Here is a 21,166-nt window from a genome sequence, read left to right as displayed (position 1 = left end):
CCCCAATATCACATTTTTACAACTGAAGATACAGCAACAAGCAGAGATGGATTGCCAGACCACCATATCAAGGAACGTGGGGAGTTTTAGTTCTATGGTAAAGTCATTGAGGAGGAAGGTCCTGGCAGGGCTGTACCTAGATATGTCCTATAACAATGTCTGCCAAAATAGAAGAAGCAAAGCCCTTAAAACAGAAGTTAGACATAGGATTTTCTCAAAACACACATAGGACTTGAATTTAGATGTAGAAAGTCCATGGAACAATGCAGTCCATTAGTAACGCAACAATATCCTGCTCTTAGGAACCTCTACAAATCTCTTTCTCTGAATAATGGGTGGATCTCCATAGTAATAGAGCCAGATATATTCTGGAGACAAGACTTTGGTTGGCTTGTGGTGTAGGAAATATTTGTTTATATAACTTTCATCATGCCAACGTGCCTCAATATTATTTGCCTTGTCTGCTAAAATGGCATGGTGGCAATGGTTGGTCAACTTGATCACCTCCTGGACATTGCCACCGAAATGGCCTCCAGCGTAGTAGTAGTCGCCTTCATCATTGGGTATGAAAGCTTGGGACAACGCTCTACGTTCATAAGGATATTGATCCCTTGATGATTTAAAGTATCCAGGATGTAGGGATCCTACCAGATCACCTATGATCTCCACCCCAACGTCATCCGTGAACTTCATGTCGACATCGACACACATGAGATAGTCCACCTCATGTAAGAACTGTTGTCGGGAGTAGTCCTGGATGGTCTCCATACGCCTCATACTGACGTCCTGCCATCTTTGATAGGCTGGGAGTTGTAAGATCATTAATTGCCTCCCATCACCAAAGGAAAATGTAGGGACCTCGTTGATGCGATCAGTGAAGATGTAGTAGTTGACCTTATGTCCTACCATGAAGAACATTTCTGCTGTTTCGATCAATGTTTTTAGGAACACAATATATCTGGAAAAAGTGAATATTTTCTTTATTATGGTAATGAAATACACTTCTCTTTCCCCCAATGGTGCCCTAGACTGCGGCCTACTCTGCCCATCCTTCGTCCCAGCCCTGTTTAGAATATTATTTCAGGGTTAGCTGCTCTATAGTAGCTGTATACATTTGGTATAATGGTACAACCTACTTCTCCTGAAGTAGCGTATTTTGTTCAGTATATGAGTTCAGGTTGCCTAGTTACCACTCAACGTCCTGTCTGGGTGACCACCAGTTCACTACATGTAACTACATAAAGTAGTCACAGGAAGTTCTGTCTTCATAGTACACTGTCTCTCTATGCTACACAGTCTTGTTTTAGGGTCCTACGACTTAGGCATCAGCAACCATGAGAATATTTCGTAGTTTCCGTATACAAAAGAAGCAAGACAAAAAGGAATCTGCGTACCCAGAAAGACGCTTTTTGGGGGACACACAGAAGAAAAAACCCCAAAGGCCTTGCCCTATAACCTCCTTCTTAAAAGCTTCATACTTGTTATTACACTTGGTAGTGCTGGTGTAGTATAGAACTGCCTGACTATTTAGAGGAAATATTTAGAGAGGGCCCTCATTCCCACTTGTGGGTCCAGACCCCGTCTTAGGCCCTATGCACACGACCGTGCTCGTAATCACAGCCAACGATAACGGACACGGCAGGCTGCTGACGGCCGCCCGCATTTGCAGGCTGTGCTCCTATACAAAGTATAGGAGCACGACCCGTAAAACACGAAAAAAATTATCAGTAAACGTTATAATTGTACTCTGGTCATTATACAGCCATATATCTGCCCCTGTATCGCAGTCTTGTGATTTAATCATGTGACCACCATGTTTCTGCTGTCTGATGCCAGAGGCGGACACAAAAAGTTGTTTTCTTGTGTATCGCTGTGTATAAATGGCGCACGCACTTCATAGACTCAGTCAGTGCCCCTATAATAAAGCGAACATAGTAATGCCATCTTGTAGTCCACAAAAGGCGCCACACACACCTATATATGTCATGCGGCGCTGGTGTAGAGTCCGACTAACGGTAACGTCTGCATGAAGCTTGTTTGTTCTCCCGGTATTCGCGTGAATTTCCTCCGGGTTCTCCGCTTTCTTCCCACTCTCCAAAAACATACTAACAGGTTAACCCCTTCCTGCCGCAGCCATTTTTAGTTTTCTCTTTTTTTTCCTCAACACCTTCCAAAAGACATAACTTTTATTTTTCGTCGTTATAGCCGTATAAGGGCTTGTTTTTTGGGTCACGAGTTTTAATTTTAACGAGAGCATTTATTGTACCATATAATGTACTGGGAAATAGAAAAAAATCTTTCTGGGGAGGAATGGGAAAAACAGTGATTCGTTTTTACAGCGTTCACCGTGCGGTAAAAAGGACACGTTAAATTTCTTCTGTGGGTCAATACTATGATGGCGAAATGTTTTACCACTTTTACAAAGAAAATTGTTAAAGGATTAATTGGTTTTGTGTCGCCGTATTCTGAGAGCCAGAACTTTTATTTTTCCGTCCATTGAGCGATACGAGGACTTTGGATTTTGCGGGACGAGCTGTCGTTTTTATTGGTTCCATTTTGGGGTACATGAGACTTTTTGATCACTATTAGTTTCATTTTGTGTGGTAGATGAGGTGACCAAAAACTACAATTCTGGCGTTTACATGTTTTTGGGGAATGGGAAAAGGTTTGTTTTTTAACTTTTTTTTTAATATATTTTTTTGTATATATAAAACATATGGTATTTAACTGTATTATTACTTTTTTTATTAGTCCCCCTAGTGGACATGAACCAGCACTAGATCAGTCTACTTCATACTAATGTATTCCAGTATATTGGGATTTATACCAGCTTCTACCCTGCATTAGGCCCCTAGGCTGCCATGACAACCATCGGCACCCCAAGATCGCATCACAGAGATGGGGCAAATGGGCCGTCCCCCTCTTTCGAACGGCTAAGATGCCAATGTCACTATTAACTGCAGCATCTAAGGGGTTAAATGAGCAGGGCCATTAATATGGGGTAGAAAGACATTAATATGGGGTTCAGTTGCAGGTTCATAGTTAGTTATGAAAAGATTAAAGGAGACTGGTCAAAACCGGTATAAAGCGGTTTTGCTTCTTCAGACATAATGATGACATCTTAAGAGATAATGATGACATCAAAAGAGTGCGGACACCGATGATGTCACAATGCCCTGATAGGTAAGAAAAAGTCTGATGAAGACGCAATGTCAACCATTTCTCACTTGGTTTTGAGAAAGCGATTTTCAAAATGAGGATTACAGTGACGACCTTCATTATTTTTTCTCTTATTGTCCAAGGACATGGGAGGCCATTGCAGCCAGGACAAGGTAAGATCTCACTGGATGCGGACATTAACCCCTTACTACCGCAGACCACCAGCGATACTTAGCTAACCCCTTACTGCCTTAGGCCACCAGTGATGCTTTATTAACCCCTTACTTCCCCAAATCACCAATAATGCTGATATTAACCCAAGCATATCCTGATGCGTCTAGGTTCCAGTTCAAAATCTGTAACAGGGCCCCCCATGCCATGCACCATTAATAATACTGGTGTATTCTGATGTGGCAGAGGGGCCCCCTTAGGTCCCTAAGGCACCAGGGCCTGGGTGAAATTGCTACTCTTTCGCCTCCTTCACCCCTGGCTGTGCCTGATCTCACCTCTAGGCCATAAATGTTCTGGTCTTTTCATCACAAACTTTCTCTTTCTTTTGGAGGATCCAAATACTCAGAGGACCTTCCCCTGATGAGGAGTCTACCTGGCAAAAAGGGTAAGTGTTTGCTCAAAATGGGCCAATGATCTAATGCACACAGGCCCTATTCACACTGTGTTTGCAGTCTGTATTTGACCAATAGCTCCCATAAGCTTCTTTTATAAAAATAAATAAATTATACAGTGCGATATAGTTTTTTTTTACTTGATACTTCTGCATGGAAGAGCGTCGTCGCCTACACTATTCCATGCAGCAAGAAAAGTATATCAACATATACCAGCCCAACACAAGCCAAAAGGACTCTCTTCTGGTCGTTACTTCTATGTGCTGATCATTTTATACTTTTTTTTTATGCTTTGGCAGAATCTAGACTTGCTGGCTGGTTCCGAAATACTTCTGATAAATTCTGGAATTCAGGTACATTTTTATTTGTTGAAATTAAAAATGTCATATTTGTTCTGTAAATTTCTTTTCTCATTGAATTATTTTCTCCCCCTAGTTATTCCAGGAAGGCCAACATTGGCCAAAGTGGTCGTGGCCGGAGCATCATTCTTTGCCATCGCCCTGGGGCTCGGACTGTACCTGTTTATCTACGTTTAGTAAGTTTACACAATTGTCTATTTGGGAGACATTTAGGCCGGATTCACACGAGCATGTTTAGTCCGTGATATATAGACCGTATGTCGGCTGTATTTCCCATACCGAACACACTTCAGGGAGCCGGGCTCCAAGCATCATAGTTATCTATTATACTAGGAGTCGCTGCCTCGCTGTGGGAAAACTATCCCGTACAGAAAACATGATTATAGTACGGGACAGTTTTCCAGCGGGGAGGCAGGGACTCCTGGCATCATACATAACTATAACGTTAGGTGCCCGGCTCCCTGAAGGGTGTTCGGTCCGGTAAATACTGCCGCCATACGTATATCACGGACTGAATACGCTCGTGTGAATCCGGCCTTACAGACACATTTATGGAGATTGGTCACTCCCTTACCCCCAGGCTTTACCTCAGATTACATGTTCTTCTTTCCAATGGCATCAGGTAGAGATATCACATTATATGTCAGCATTGTGGTGTATCTACCATCGCTGGTCTCTGCTGCTCCATGATGAGTGCAACATGCACTGGACCCAAAGTAAAGCTCAGGGATGGTAAAATGGCATCATAAGAATGGGGAAGGGGAGTGTTACTGTAAAGGATCTGCCAGGCACTGCTTCGGGGTTAATTCCCAGAATTAATCAGTCAACACCTGAGTGTACATCCCTGAGACAGACACCAGCTTCCTCCACTCAGGCTGGCAGGCTTAGGAGTGGGAGAGCCTATCGCAACCTGGCCAGACTCAGCTAGCTCCCGCCCTCGGTCTATTTAAGCCTGCTCTTCCTGTCCATCTGTGCTTGTGAATTCTTTCCTTGAGGTTTCCTGGCCCAGCTACAGCTCCTGCTACCTTTTGATCCTGCTCCATACAGACCCCGGCTTACCGACTACTCTTCTGCTTTTCGCTTTGTACCTCGCACTCTCCTGGCTTGACTCGGCTCGTTCACTACTCTGTTGCTCACGGTGTTTCCGCGAGCAACTGCCCATTTCCCTTGCTTGTATTCCCTTGTTTGTTTGTCGTGTTTGTCATGCACTTACTGAGCGCAGGGACCGCCGCCCAGTTGTACCCCGTCGCCTAGGGCGGGTCGTTGCAAGTAGGCAGGGACAGAGTGGCGGGTAGATTAGGGCTCACTTGTCCGTTTCCCTACCCCCCCCACCATTACAAATTCACAAGCCCTATACCTAGTCTACCCTGGTCCCTGACACCATTATGGAACCCCGTGAAACCCTGGCTCAGCAAATGCAGGGTCTCTCCCTACAGGTCCAGGCCCTGGCTCAGAGGGTCAACCAGCCTGATGCTACCTTGGTAGTTCCCCTCACCGCACCCCTTGAACCCCACCTCAAGTTGCCCGACCGGTTCTCAGGTGACCGGAGGGCTTTTCTCTCCTTTCGGGAGAGTTGTAGGCTTTACTTTCGCTTAAAGCCTCACTCCTCAGGTTCTGAGAGCCAGCGGGTGGGTATAATTATGTCCCGGCTCCAGGAAGGGCCCCAAGAGTGGGCCTTCTCCTTGGCTCCTGGCGCCCCTGAACTTTCCTCCGTTGATTGTTTCTTTTCTGCCCTCGGACTTATTTATGACGAGACTGACAGAACTGCCTTTGCCGAGAGTCAGCTGGTGATCTTACGTCAGGGTAAGAGACCTGTTGAGGAGTATTGCTCTGACTTTAGGAAGTGGTGCGTAGCTTCTCGGTGGAATGACCCTGCCTTAAGGTGCCAGTTTAGGTTGGGTCTGTCGAATGCCCTGAAAGACCTGCTAGTTAGTTATCCCTCTTCTGACTCCTTAGACCAGGTTATGGCTTTAGTGGTACGACTTGACCGACGTCTCAGGGAACGACAACGTGAACGTTTATGTGTTTTTTCCTCCGACTCCCCCATGATGCCTCCCGAAGTCCCGTTGCTTCGTTTCTCCCCTAAAGACTCAGAAATACCTATGCAACTCGGGGCCTCCGTGTCCCCTCAACAACGTAGAGAATTCCGCAGGAAGAATGGTCTCTGCTTCTACTGTGGGGATGTCAAGCATCAAGTAAACAACTGTCCCAAGCGTAAGAATGCTGTCAGAGAGCTCCCGCGTCTAAGTGATCATCGGGGAGGTCACTTGGGCGCACAGGTATTTCCCGTAAATATGAAACGTACTAAGATATTGCTTCCCTTTCAGGTCTCTTTTGGTGGTAGGTCTGCTACCGGCAGTGCCTTCGTGGATTCAGGGTCCTCTACTAATATCATGTCTGTGGAATTTGCTATGTCTCTCGCTATGCCTCTGATTGATTTGCCTAAACCTGTTCCGGTAGTGGGTATCGACTCCACTCCTCTTGCTAATGGTTATTTTACACAGCATACCCCTGTTTTTGAACTCCTTGTTGGCTCCATGCATTTGGAGCAATGCTCTGTACTATTGATGCAGGGATTATCGTACGATTTGGTTCTAGGTCTTCCCTGGTTGCAGTTGCATAATCCTACGTTTGACTGGAATACTGGGGAGCTAACCAAATGGGGTAATGAATGTTGTACGTCATGTTTTTCTGTTAATTCTATTTCTCCCCCTAAGGAGGTGAATACGCTACCCGAGTTTGTTCAGGACTTCGCTGATGTTTTCTCTAAAGAGGCCTCCGAAGTATTACCGCCTCATAGAGAATACGATTGCGCTATCGAATTGGTACCAGGAGCTAAGCTTCCTAAGGGTAGGATATTTAACCTTTCTTGTCCCGAACGTGAAGCCATGAGGGAGTATATCCAGGAATCCCTGGCCAAGGGTTACATTCGTCCCTCTTCTTCTCCGGTAGGTGCTGGCTTCTTCTTCGTAGGGAAGAAGGATGGGGGTCTTAGGCCATGCATTGACTACCGTGGCCTGAATAAGGTCACGGTAAGGAACCAGTATCCCCTTCCTTTGATTCCTGATCTCTTTAATCAGGTTCAGGGGGCCCAATGGTTCTCTAAATTGGATCTACGGGGGGCGTATAACCTTATTCGCATCAAAGAGGGGGATGAGTGGAAGACTGCGTTTAACACGCCCGAAGGCCATTTCGAATACCTCGTCATGCCCTTTGGGTTGTGCAATGCCCCTGCGGTCTTCCAGAACTTCATAAATGAGATTTTGAGAAATTACCTGGGGATATTTCTTGTAGTGTACCTTGATGACATATTGGTGTTTTCCAGGGACTGGTCCTCCCACATAGAGCATGTCAGGAAAGTGCTCCAGGTCCTTCGAGAAAACAAACTGTTTGCCAAAATCGAAAAATGTGTATTTGGGGTACAGGAGATACCATTTTTAGGTCAAATCCTCACTCCTCATGAATTCCGCATGGACCCTGCCAAGGTTCAGGCTGTGGCTGAATGGGTCCAACCTGCCTCCCTGAAAGCGCTACAGTGTTTTTTGGGGTTCGCTAACTATTACAGGAGATTTATTGCTAACTTCTCGGTCGTCGCTAAGCCTCTTACGGACCTCACTCGCAAGGGTGCTGATGTCCTCCATTGGCCCCCTGAGGCCGTCCAGGCTTTTGAGACCCTCAAGAAGTGCTTTATCTCGGCCCCCGTGCTGGTTCAGCCCAACCAAAGGGAGCCATTTATTGTGGAGGTTGACGCGTCCGAGGTGGGAGTGGGGGCCGTCTTGTCCCAGGGTACCAGCTCCCTCACCCATCTCCGCCCCTGTGCTTACTTTTCTAGGAAGTTTTCGCCCACGGAGTGTAACTATGATATTGGCAACCGCGAACTTTTAGCCATTAAATGTGCATTTGAAGAGTGGCGCCACTTCCTGGAGGGGGCTAGGCACCAGGTAACGGTCCTTACCGACCACAAGAATCTGGTTTTCCTAGAATCTGCCCGGAGGCTAAACCCGAGACAAGCTCGATGGGCGTTGTTTTTTACCAGATTCAATTTTTTGGTTACCTATAGGGCCGGGTCTAAAAATATTAAGGCGGATGCACTGTCGCGTAGCTTCATGGCCAGCCCTCCTTCGGAGGAAGATCCTGTTTGTATTTTGCCTCCAGGTATAGTCATTTCCTCTATCGAGTCCGATTTAGTCTCTGAAATTGCTGCTGATCAAGGTTCAGCTCCTGGGAACCTTCCTGAGAACAAGCTGTTTGTTCCCCTGCAATTCCGGCTAAGGGTACTTAGGGAAAATCACGACTCCGCACTATCTGGCCATCCAGGCATCCTGGGTACCAAACACCTCATTACCAGAAATTATTGGTGGCCTGGTTTGCCTAAAGACGTTAAGGCCTACGTCGCCGCCTGTGAGGTTTGTGCCAGGTCCAAGACTCCCAGGTCCCGACCAGCGGGCTTACTGCGTTCGTTGCCCATTCCCCAGAGACCTTGGACACATATCTCCATGGATTTTATCACCGATTTGCCTCCATCCCAAGGCAAGTCGGTGGTGTGGGTGGTGGTAGACCGCTTCAGTAAAATGTGCCACTTTGTGCCCCTCAAGAAACTACCCAACGCCAAGACGTTGGCTACCTTGTTTATCAAACACATCCTGCGTCTCCATGGGGTCCCCGTCAATATTGTTTCTGACAGAGGGGTACAATTTGTTTCATTGTTTTGGAGAGCCTTCTGTAATAAGTTGGGGATTGATCTGTCCTTCTCCTCTGCTTTCCATCCTGAAACCAATGGCCAAACGGAGAGGACTAATCAGTCTCTAGAACAATACTTAAGATGTTTTGTCTCTGACTGTCAATTTGATTGGGTTTCTTTCATTCCCCTCGCCGAATTTTCCCTTAATAACCGGGTCAGTAACTCGTCAGGGGTCTCTCCCTTTTTCTGTAATTTTGGGTTTAATCCACGGTTCTCCTCCGTTTCACCTGGTTGTTCCAACAATCCCGAGGTGGAGGTCGTTCATCGGGATCTGTGCACAGTCTGGGCCCAGGTTCAGAAGAACCTAGAGGCGTCCCAGAGCATACAGAAGGCTCAGGCCGATAGAAGACGTTCTGCTAACCCCCTGTTTGTGGTCGGGGATCTGGTGTGGTTGTCATCCAGGAACTTGCGTCTCAAGGTTCCGTCCAAAAAGTTTGCTCCCCGGTTTATTGGGCCGTATAAGGTCATTGAGGTCCTCAGTCCTGTCTCTTTCCGGCTGGAGTTACCCCCGTCTTTTCGTATACACAACGTGTTTCATGCCTCCCTCCTGAAACGCTGCTCCCCGTCCTTGGCCCCCTCGAGGAAACCTCCTGTTCCCGTCCTCACCCCTGAGGGGGTGGAATTTGAGGTGGCCAGGATCGTGGACAGCAAGATGGTCCAAGGCTCCCTCCAGTACCTGGTCCATTGGAGAGGATACGGGCCCGAGGAGAGGACTTGGGTACCCGCCCGGGATGTTCACGCTGGGGTATTGGTCAGGAGGTTCCACCTGCGTTTCCCCAGTAAGCCAGGTCCACTTAGAAAGGGTCCGGTGGCCCCTCATAAAAGGGGGGGTACTGTAAAGGATCTGCCAGGCACTGCTTCGGGGTTAATTCCCAGAATTAATCAGTCAACACCTGAGTGTACATCCCTGAGACAGACACCAGCTTCCTCCACTCAGGCTGGCAGGCTTAGGAGTGGGAGAGCCTATCGCAACCTGGCCAGACTCAGCTAGCTCCCGCCCTCGGTCTATTTAAGCCTGCTCTTCCTGTCCATCTGTGCTTGTGAATTCTTTCCTTGAGGTTTCCTGGCCCAGCTACAGCTCCTGCTACCTTTTGATCCTGCTCCATACAGACCCCGGCTTACCGACTACTCTTCTGCTTTTCGCTTTGTACCTCGCACTCTCCTGGCTTGACTCGGCTCGTTCACTACTCTGTTGCTCACGGTGTTTCCGCGAGCAACTGCCCATTTCCCTTGCTTGTATTCCCTTGTTTGTTTGTCGTGTTTGTCATGCACTTACTGAGCGCAGGGACCGCCGCCCAGTTGTACCCCGTCGCCTAGGGCGGGTCGTTGCAAGTAGGCAGGGACAGAGTGGCGGGTAGATTAGGGCTCACTTGTCCGTTTCCCTACCCCCCCCACCATTACAGTTACTTTATATGAAAGTCCAGGACTCTGAAATTAAACTTGGACTCCAATGTCCCGGGTCTTGTCATTTACAGAATATTTCAAGTTGTTGTATAATTGTTTTTTACCAAATTGAGAATGTTTCAAAATGTTTTCACTTCTAGTCGTAAGGTACATCCTGAATATGTGAAACTCGAGACAGAGCTCCTACAGGGCAAGAGAGTGTTTAGGCCCGAATCACCACCTGGACTATATTCAAAGATAGCACAAAAACTAGGTAAGAATAATTCTATAACTGTGTTAGACAATTCTAACAAGGGGATAAGCACCACCCTGCCATTTTGTCACCTTAGGTCTCACCATAGTTGTGTTTCCTATATAAGTTAGAATTTCTAGTTATTGACAATTATTCATTTCATATTTTAATAGTCCCCAAGAAACATCGAGTTGTAAAACAGAAGAGGGACATTGAAGAAGGTGATGATGAAAAAGACCAAAATCGTCATCCCTTCTTGAGTTGGTTGATGGCAGCACCTGGATACATAGTGGAGAACGAGCAGGAAAGAGAGGAGAGTGAAGATGACAGGGCCGATGAGGAGGAAAGAAAGGACGTGAAACCTAAAAAAGGAAAACAAGAGAAGGAGGAGAAAAGTACGGCAATGAAGGATAAATATGTGGCTAGGATGAGGAGACTGAAGAGTCAAATCAAAAATAAGAAAGTTGCCATAAAGAAGCAGGTCAAGGAGACCAAAACCATCTTGGCCAAGAAGGCCAAAAACATTAAGATCAAGAAGGCCAAAAAAACCTTGGCAAAAAAAGCCAAAAAAATCAAGGTCAAGGCAGCTAAAAACATCAAAGTCAAGGCGGCCAAAAACATGGCCAAAAGGACCAAAAAGACCATGGTCAAAAAGATGAAAAAGATTAGAAAGATCAAAAAAATCAAGATCAAGAGACGAAAGTAACATCATCCTCTTGCCACAGTTACAACATCTCATTGCTAAAGCCTAAAACATCAAAGATCTCCAATTACGTCTTATAATTCCATCACACTTTTCCCTAGGACATCAGGGGCACCCAGCATCTCATTAAAACTCTCAGAAAGCCGCTCAAACAACATCTTCCATCCAAAAAGACCAAAAACATCATGGTCAAAGAGGCCAAAACATCATGGCCAAGTAGATCATTAACATCAAGGTCAAGAAGGCCAAAAACATCAAGGTCAAGAAGGCCAAAAATATCACGGCCAATATGACTAAAAACATCAAAGTCGAAGAGGCCCAAAACATCATGGCCAAGATGACCAAAACATCAAGGTCAAGGAGGCCAAAAAGATCACAGCAGAGACCAAAATAAAAAAAGGTCATCATCATCTTGCCTAATAAAAACATATTATTAAAAAAAATCAAATAAAACTATTTAAAAACAAAACGTACCTGGCTTGTCTGTTCTGTCCTTGATAGACCTTCATTAACACATCCCTTAGCTAAGTGTACACTTGACTTCTGGTCATATTGGGTTAACCCTAATGGCAGTGTAGAGAAATTACAGAAATAGCCAAAGACTGGTAATCGTGAGATAGGAATCCTGTGTGTATCTCCTGCAATAAAGTTTACATTTTTATTTTTTTTGTCCAAAGATTTCCTTCACAATCTCTCATAAGACTGCAGTTTCGTCTCCTGGATTCCTCTTGTTGCCTAGGTTCTCCCTCCCCGGTGTAAGTTATCCCCAATATCACATTTTTACAACTGAAGATACAGCAACAAGCAGAGATGGATTGCCAGACCACCATATCAAGGAACGTGGGGAGTTTTAGTTCTATGGTAAAGTCATTGAGGAGGAAGGTCCTGGCAGGGCTGTACCTAGATATGTCCTATAACAATGTCTGCCAAAATAGAAGAAGCAAAGCCCTTAAAACAGAAGTTAGACATAGGATTTTCTCAAAACACACATAGGACTTGAATTTAGATGTAGAAAGTCCATGGAACAATGCAGTCCATGAGTAACGCAACAATATCCTGCTCTTAGGAACCCCTATTGACTGCAGCATCTAAGGGGTTAAATGAGCAGGGCCATTAATATGGGGTAGAAAGACATTAATATGGGGTTCAGTTGCAGGTTCATAGTTAGTTATGAAAAGATTAAAGGAGACTGGTCAAAACCGGTATAAAGCGGTTTTGCTTCTTCAGACATAATGATGACATCATAAGAGTGCGGACACCGATGATGTCACAACGCCCTGTTAGGTAAGAAAAAGTCTGATGAAGCCGCAATGTCAACCATTTCTCACTTGGTTTTGAGAAAGCGATTTTCAAAATGAAGATTACAGTGACGACCTTCATTATTTTTTCTCTTATTGTCCAAGGACATGGGAGGCCATTGCAGCCAGGACAAGGTAAGATCTCACTGGATGCGGACATTAACCCCTTACTACCGCAGACCACCAGCGATACTTAGCTAACCCCTTACTGCCCCAGACCACCAGCGATACTTAGCTAACCCCTTATTGCCCTAGGCCACCAGTGATGCTTTATTAACCCCTTACTTCCCCAAATCACCAAGAATGTAACAGGGCCCCCCATGCCATGCACCATTAATACTACTGGTGTATTCTGATGTGGCAGAGGGGCCCCCTTAGGTCCCTAAGGCACCAGGGCCTGGGTGAAATTGCTACTCTTTCCCCTCCTTCACCCCTGGCTGCGCCTGATCTCACCTCTAGGCCATAAATGTTCTGGTCTTTTCATCACAAACATTCTCTTTCTTTTGGAGGATCCAAATACTCAGAGGACCTTCCCCTGATGAGGAGTCTACCTGGCAAAAAGGGTAAGTGTTTGCTAAAAATGGGCCAATGATCTAATGCACACAGGCCCTATTCACACTGTGTTTGCAGTCTGTATTTGACCAATAGCTCCCATAGGCTTCTTTTATAAAAATAAATAAATTATACAGTGCGGTATACGTTTTTTTTACTTGATACTTCTGCATGGAAGAGCGTCCATGGAACAATGCAGTCCATTAGTAACGCAACAATATCCTGCTCTTAGGAACCTCTACAAATCTCTTTCTCTGAATAATGGGTGGATCTCCATAGTAATAGAGCCAGATATATTCTGGAGACAAGACTTTGGTTGGCTTGTGGTGTAGGAAATATTTGTTTATATAACTTTCATCATGCCAACGTGCCTCAATATTATTTGCCTTGTCTGCTAAAATGGCATGGTGGCAATGGTTGGTCAACTTGATCACCTCCTGGACATTGCCACCGAAATGGCCTCCAGCGTAGTAGTAGTCGCCTTCATCATTGGGTATGAAAGCTTGGGACAACGCTCTACGTTCATAAGGATATTGATCCCTTGATGATTTAAAGTATCCAGGATGTAGGGATCCTACCAGATCACCTATGATCTCCACCCCAACGTCATCCGTGAACTTCATGTCGACATCGACACACATGAGATAGTCCACCTCATGTAAGAACTGTTGTCGGGAGTACTCCTGGATGGTCTCCATACGCCTCATACTGACGTCCTGCCATCTTTGATAGGCTGGGAGTTGTAAGATCATTAATTGCCTCCCATCACCAAAGGAAAATGTAGGGACCTCGTTGATGCGATCAGTGAAGATGTAGTAGTTGACCTTATGTCCTACCATGAAGAACATTTCTGCTGTTTCGATCAATGTTTTTAGGAACACAATATATCTGGAAAAAGTGAATATTTTCTTTATTATGGTAATGAAATACACTTCTCTTTCCCCCAATGGTGCCCTAGACTGCGGCCTACTCTGCCCATCCTTCGTCCCAGCCCTGTTTAGAATATTATTTCAGGGTTAGCTGCTCTATAGTAGCTGTATACATTTGGTATAATGGTACAACCTACTTCTCCTGAAGTAGCGTATTTTGTTCAGTATATGAGTTCAGGTTGCCTAGTTACCACTCAACGTCCTGTCTGGGTGACCACCAGTTCACTACATGTAACTACATAAAGTAGTCACAGGAATGTAAAGGATCTGCCAGGCACTACGTCTGTGGAGATTCCCAGGGTTAATCAGTCGACACCTGAGGCCAGACCTCTTAGACTGACACCGGCTCCCACCAATCAGGGTGGCAGGCTCAGGAGTGGGAGAGCCTATCGCGGCCTGGTCAGTCAGAGTTAGCTCCGCCCCCTGTCCATTTATACCTGCAGTTTTCTCTTCCTCATTGCTTGTTATTCTTTTGGATTCCTGGCCCCACTGCTGCTTGCTCCAGCCTGCTTCTGCCGTGCTTCTGCCTTGCTGCAGTTCTCCTTGACTTGACTTGCTTTGCTTTGCTTTGCCCCTGGCTTGCTTCTGTCTCCGTGCCCGCTCGGGTTACTCACTTCGTCCTGGTCCTGACTGTTCGTTCGCCGCTCCGTTTCCTCGTGGCGTTCCGTGGCTACTGCCCCTTCCCTTGCGTGTTCCCTGTTTGTTTTCCTGTGCACTTAGACAGCGTAGGGACCGCCGCCCAGTTGTACCTCGTCGCCTAGGGCGGGTCGTTGCAAGTAGGCAGGGACAGGGCGGTGGGTAGATTAGGGCTCACTTTCCCTTCACCTCCTTCCTGCCATCACAGAATAACAAGCCCTTACCTAGTCTACCATTTCTCCTACGCTGTCGCTATCATGGACCCCCTTGAGACCCTGACCCAGCAGATGCAGGGCCTCTCCCTACAGGTCCAGGCCCTGGCCCAAAGGGTTGGGCGCACCACCTCACCTCTAGAACCCGACCTCAAGTTACCTGACCGGTTTTCAGGGGACCGTAAGACGTTTCTCTCCTTCCGGGAGAGTTGCAGACTATATTTCCGCCTTAAGCCCCACTCCTCAGGTTCCGAGAACCAGCGGGTGGGTATCATCATATCCCGACTCCAGGAAGGGCCCCAAGAGTGGGCCTTCTCCTTGGCTCCTGACGCCCCTGAACTTTCCTCTGTTGATCGTTTTTTCTCTGCCCTCGGACTCATTTACGACGAGACTGACAGGACTGCTTTAGCCGAGAGTCAGTTGGTGACCTTACGTCAGGGTAGGAGACCGGTTGAGGAATACTGTTCTGATTTTAGGAAGTGGTGCGTAGCTTCTCAGTGGAACGATCCGGCCCTAAGGTGCCAGTTTAGGTTAGGATTATCTGACGCCCTGAAGGATCTGCTGGTTAGCTACCCCTCGTCTGACTCTCTTGACCAGGTTATGGCCCTAGCAGTACGACTTGACCGACGTCTCAGGGAACGTCAGCTAGAACGCTTCAGTGTGCTCCCCTCTGACTTTTCTGCGATCCCCCCCGAGGTCCCGCCTCCTCGCCCCTCCACGAAGGACTCGGAGGTACCTATGCAACTCGGGGCCTCCATGTCCCCTCGACAACGTAGGGAGTTTCGCAGAATGAACGGTCTCTGCTTCTACTGTGGGGACGACAAGCATCTACTGAACACCTGTCCCAGGCGCAAGAATAAGAAGCCGGAAAACTTCCGCGCCTAAGTGATCATCGGGGAGGTCACTTGGGCGCACAGGTATTTCCCGTTAATGTGAAACGCAATAAAATTTTGCTTCCCTTTCAGGTCTCGTTTGCTGGCCGGTCTGCCACGGGCAGTGCTTTCGTGGATTCTGGCTCATCTGCTAATATCATGTCTGTGGAATTTGCTATGTCTCTAAAGATGCCTTGTATTGATTTACCTTATCCTATCCCTGTAGTAGGAATCGACTCTACTCCCCTTGCTAATGGTTATTTTACTCAGCATACTCCTGTTTTTGAACTCCTGGTTGGCTCCATGCATTTGGAGCAGTGCTCTGTACTGGTAATGCAGGGATTATCGTCTGATCTGGTTTTAGGCCTTCCCTGGTTGCAGTTGCATAATCCCACGTTTGATTGGAATACTGGGGATCTCACCAAATGGGGTAATGAATGTCTTATGTCATGTCTTTCTGTTAACTCTATTTCTCCCCGGGAGGAGGTAAACACGCTTCCTGAGTTCGTTCAGGACTTCGCCGATGTGTTTTCTAAGGAGGCCTCCGAGGTGTTGCCCCCCCATAGAGATTACGATTGCGCTATCGATTTGGTGCCTGGTGCCAAGCTTCCTAAAGGTAGGATATTTAATCTTTCATGTCCTGAACGTGAAGCCATGAGGGTGTATATCCAGGAATGCCTGGCCAAGGGTTTCATTCGCCCCTCGACTTCTCCTGTAGGTGCTGGCTTCTTCTTCGTGGGGAAGAAGGATGGTGGTCTTAGGCCGTGCATTGATTATCGTAACCTGAATAAGGTCACTGTAAGGAACCAGTACCCACTTCCTTTGATTCCGGATCTTTTTAATCAGGTTCAGGGAGCCCAATGGTTTTTTAAGTTCGATCTACGGGGGGCATATAACCTTATCCGCATCAAAGAGGGGGATGAGTGGAAAACTGCGTTCAACACACCCGAGGGTCATTTCGAATACCTGGTCATGCCCTTTGGGTTGTGTAACGCCCCTGCTGTCTTCCAGAATTTTATTAATGAAATCCTGAGAGAGTACCTGGGTAATTTTCTTGTTGTGTACCTTGATGACATACTGGTGTTTTCCAAGGACTGGTCCTCTCACGTGGAGCATGTCAGGAAGGTGCTCCAGGTCCTTCGGGAGAATAATCTGTTTGCTAAGACTGAAAAATGTGTCTTTGGGGTACAGGAGATACCATTTTTAGGGCAAATCCTCACTCCTCATGAATTCCGCATGGACCCTGCCAAGGTTCAAGCTGTGGCGGAATGGGTCCAACCTGCCTCCCTTAAGGCGTTACAGTGTTTTTTAGGGTTCGCCAACTATTACAGGAGATTTATTGCCAACTTCTCGGTCGTCGCTAAGCCTCTTACGGACCTTACCCGCAAGGGTGCTGATGTCCTCCATTGGCCCCCTGAGGCCGTCCAGGCCTTTGAGACTCTCAAGAAGTGCTTTATCTCGGCCCCCGTGCTGATTCAGCCCAACCAAGAGGAGCCATTTATTGTGGAGGTTGACGCTTCCGAGGTGGGAGTGGGGGCCGTCTTGTCCCAGGGTACCAGCTCCCTCACCCATCTCCGCCCCTGTGCTTACTTCTCTAGGAAGTTTTCGCCCACGGAGAGTAACTATGATATTGGCAACCGCGAACTTCTAGCCATTAAATGGGCTTTTGAGGAGTGGCGGCACTTCCTGGAGGGGGCCAGACACCAGGTAACGGTCCTTACGGATCACAAGAATCTGGTTTTCCTAGAATCGGCCCGGAGGCTTAATCCTAGACAAGCTCGGTGGGCACTATTCTTTACCAGATTTAATTTCTTGGTTACCTATAGGGCTGGGTCCAAGAATATTAAGGCTGATGCTCTGTCACGTAGTTTCATGGCCAATCCTCCTTCCGAGAAGGATCCCGCTTGTATTTTACCCCCTGGTATAATCGTCTCTGCCACGGATTCTGATTTAGCTTCTGATATCGCGGCTGATCAGGGTGCAGCTCCCGGGAACGTCCCTGGGGACAAACTGTTTGTTCCCCTGCAATACCGGCTGAGGGTACTCAGGGAAAACCATGACTCCGCTCTATCTGGTCATCCTGGCATCTTGGGCACCAAACACCTCATTACCAGAAACTATTGGTGGCCTGGGTTGCCTAAAGATGTTAGGGCTTACGTCGCCGCTTGTGAGGTTTGCGCTAGGTCCAAAACCCCTAGGTCCCGACCTGCGGGCCTACTACGTCCCTTGCCCATTCCCCAGAGACCTTGGACCCATATCTCCATGGATTTTATCACCGATTTGCCTCCATCTCAGGGCAAGTCGGTGGTGTGGGTGGTAGTCGACCGCTTCAGCAAGATGTGCCACTTTGTGCCCCTTAAGAAGCTACCTAACGCCAAGACGTTAGCTTCTTTGTTTGTGAAACACATCCTGCGTCTCCATGGGGCCCCAGTCAATATCGTTTCGGACAGAGGGGTACAATTTGTTTCCTTATTTTGGAGAGCCTTTTGTAAAAAGTTGGAGATTGATCTGTCCTTCTCCTCCGCCTTCCATCCCGAAACTAACGGCCAAACGGAAAGGACCAACCAATCCCTGGAACAATATTTAAGGTGTTTCATCTCTGACTGTCAATTCGATTGGGTCTCATTCCTTCCCCTTGCTGAATTTTCCCTGAATAACCGGGTCAGTAACTCGTCAGGGGTCTCCCCGTTTTTCTGTAATTTCGGGTTTAACCCAAGGTTCTCCTCCGTCTCCCCTGGTTGTTCCAATAATCCTGAGGTAGAGGATGTTCATCGGGAACTGTGCACTGTCTGGGCCCAGGTTCAGAAGAACCTAGAGGCGTCCCAGAGCGCACAAAAGATTCAGGCAGATAGTAGACGTTCTGCTAACCCCCGGTTTGTCGTCGGGGATTTGGTCTGGTTGTCGTCCAGGAACTTGCGCCTTAAGGTCCCGTCCAGGAAGTTTGCTCCCCGATTTATTGGGCCTTATAAGGTCATTGAAGTCCTCAACCCTGTATCCTTCCGTCTGGAGCTGCCCCCATCCTTCCGCATACACGACGTCTTTCATGCTTCCCTCCTTAAACGCTGCTCCCCGTCCTGGTCCCCCTCTAGGAAACCTCCTGTTCCCGTTCTCACCCCTGAGGGGGTGGAATTCGAGGTGGCCAAGATTGTGGACAGTAGGATGATCCAGGGCTCCCTCCAGTACCTGGTCCATTGGAGAGGATACGGGCCGGAGGAGAGGACTTGGGTACCTGCTCGAGATGTTCACGCTGGGGTATTGGTCAGGAGGTTCCACCTTCTCTTCCCCACTAAACCGGGTCCTCTTAGTAAGGGTCCGGTGGCCCCTCATAAAAGGGGGAGTACTGTAAAGGATCTGCCAGGCACTACGTCTGTGGAGATTCCCAGGGTTAATCAGTCGACACCTGAGGCCAGACCTCTTAGACTGACACCGGCTCCCACCAATCAGGGTGGCAGGCTCAGGAGTGGGAGAGCCTATCGCGGCCTGGTCAGTCAGAGTTAGCTCCGCCCCCTGTCCATTTATACCTGCAGTTTTCTCTTCCTCATTGCTTGTTATTCTTTTGGATTCCTGGCCCCACTGCTGCTTGCTCCAGCCTGCTTCTGCCGTGCTTCTGCCTTGCTGCAGTTCTCCTTGACTTGACTTGCTTTGCTTTGCTTTGCCCCTGGCTTGCTTCTGTCTCCGTGCCCGCTCGGGTTACTCACTTCGTCCTGGTCCTGACTGTTCGTTCGCCGCTCCGTTTCCTCGTGGCGTTCCGTGGCTACTGCCCCTTCCCTTGCGTGTTCCCTGTTTGTTTTCCTGTGCACTTAGACAGCGTAGGGACCGCCGCCCAGTTGTACCTCGTCGCCTAGGGCGGGTCGTTGCAAGTAGGCAGGGACAGGGCGGTGGGTAGATTAGGGCTCACTTTCCCTTCACCTCCTTCCTGCCATCACAAGGAAGTTCTGTCTTCATAGTACACTGTCTCTCTATGCTACACAGTCTTGTTTTAGGGTCCTACGACTTAGGCATCAGCAACCATGAGAATATTTCGTAGTTTCCGTATACAAAAGAAGCAAGACAAAAAGGAATCTGCGTACCCAGAAAGACGCTTTTTGGGGGACACACAGAAGAAAAAACCCCAAAGGCCTTGCCCTATAACCTCCTTCTTAAAAGCTTCATACTTGTTATTACACTTGGTAGTGCTGGTGTAGTATAGAACTGCCTGACTATTTAGAGGAAATATTTAGAGAGGGCCCTCATTCCCACTTGTGGGTCCAGACCCCGTCTTAGGCCCTATGCACACGACCGTGCTCGTAATCACAGCCAACGATAACGGACACGGCAGGCTGCTGACGGCCGCCCGCATTTGCAGGCTGTGCTCCTATACAAAGTATAGGAGCACGACCCGTAAAACACGAAAAAAATTATCAGTAAACGTTATAATTGTACTCTGGTCATTATACAGCCATATATCTGCCCCTGTATCGCAGTCTTGTGATTTAATCATGTGACCACCATGTTTCTGCTGTCTGATGCCAGAGGCGGACACAAAAAGTTGTTTTCTTGTGTATCGCTGTGTATAAATGGCGCACGCACTTCATAGACTCAGTCAGTGCCCCTATAATAAAGCGAACATAGTAATGCCATCTTGTAGTACAGAAATGGCGCCACACACACCTATATATGTCATGCGGCGCTGGTGTAGAGTCCGACTAACGGTAACGTCTGCATGAAGCTTGTTTGTTCTCCCGGTATTCGCGTGAATTTCCTCCGGGTTCTCCGCTTTCTTCCCACTCTCCAAAAACATACTAACAGGTTAACCCCTTCCTGCCGCAGCAATTTTTAGTTTTCTCTTTTTTTTCCTCAACACCTGCCAAAAGACATAACTTTTATTTTTTGTCGTTATAGCCGTATAAGGGCTTGTTTTTTGGGTCACGAGTTTTAATTTTAACGAGAGCATTTATTGTACCATATAATGTACTGGGAAATAGAAAAAAATCTTTCTGGGGAGGAATGGGAAAAACAGTGATTCGTTTTTACAGCGTTCACCGTGCGGTAAAAAGGACACGTTAAATTTCTTCTGTGGGTCAATACTATGATGGCGAAATGTTTTACCACTTTTACAAAGAAAATTGTTAAAGGATTAATTGGTTTTGTGTCGCCGTATTCTGAGAGCCAGAACTTTTATTTTTCCGTCCATTGAGCGATACGAGGACTTTGGATTTTGCGGGACGAGCTGTCGTTTTTATTGGTTCCATTTTGGGGTACATGAGACTTTTTGATCACTATTAGTTTCATTTTGTGTGGTAGATGAGGTGACCAAAAACTACAATTCTGGCGTTTACATGTTTTTGGGGAATGGGAAAAGGTTTGTTTTTTAACTTTTTTTTTAATATATTTTTTTGTATATATAAAACATATGGTATTTAACTGTATTATTACTTTTTTTATTAGTCCCCCTAGTGGACATGAA

The 21,166-nt window shown here is 47.1% G+C and overlaps 2 protein-coding genes and 1 pseudogene across 2 annotated transcripts; 1 reads left to right on the top strand and 2 right to left on the bottom strand.

The window, feature by feature from the left end:
- Positions 1-273: 273 nt before the first annotated feature.
- Positions 274-972, bottom strand: LOC142658946 (histo-blood group ABO system transferase-like). Its single transcript, XM_075834549.1, has one exon. It carries the CDS (start codon positions 916-918, stop codon positions 274-276), a length of 645 nt encoding a protein of 214 aa, XP_075690664.1. The 5' UTR covers positions 919-972.
- Positions 973-2,806: 1,834 nt separating this feature from the next.
- LOC142659051 (uncharacterized) lies at positions 2,807-11,721 on the top strand. The gene is made up of 6 exons (XM_075834762.1): positions 2,807-3,332; positions 3,722-3,775; positions 4,082-4,135; positions 4,218-4,317; positions 10,427-10,539; positions 10,692-11,721. The coding sequence occupies exons 1-6, from the start codon at positions 3,254-3,256 to the stop codon at positions 11,222-11,224; spliced, it is 933 nt and encodes a 310-aa protein (XP_075690877.1). The 5' UTR covers positions 2,807-3,253; the 3' UTR covers positions 11,225-11,721.
- Positions 11,722-13,274: 1,553 nt separating this feature from the next.
- LOC142658944 (histo-blood group ABO system transferase 1 pseudogene) lies at positions 13,275-20,424 on the bottom strand (annotated as a pseudogene).
- Positions 20,425-21,166: the final 742 nt, after the last annotated feature.

The sequence above is a fragment of the Rhinoderma darwinii genome, chromosome 8 (genome assembly GCF_050947455.1).
Source record: "Rhinoderma darwinii isolate aRhiDar2 chromosome 8, aRhiDar2.hap1, whole genome shotgun sequence".
NCBI lineage: Eukaryota > Metazoa > Chordata > Amphibia > Anura > Rhinodermatidae > Rhinoderma > Rhinoderma darwinii.
This window is presented reverse-complemented; position numbering and strand designations above follow the sequence as displayed.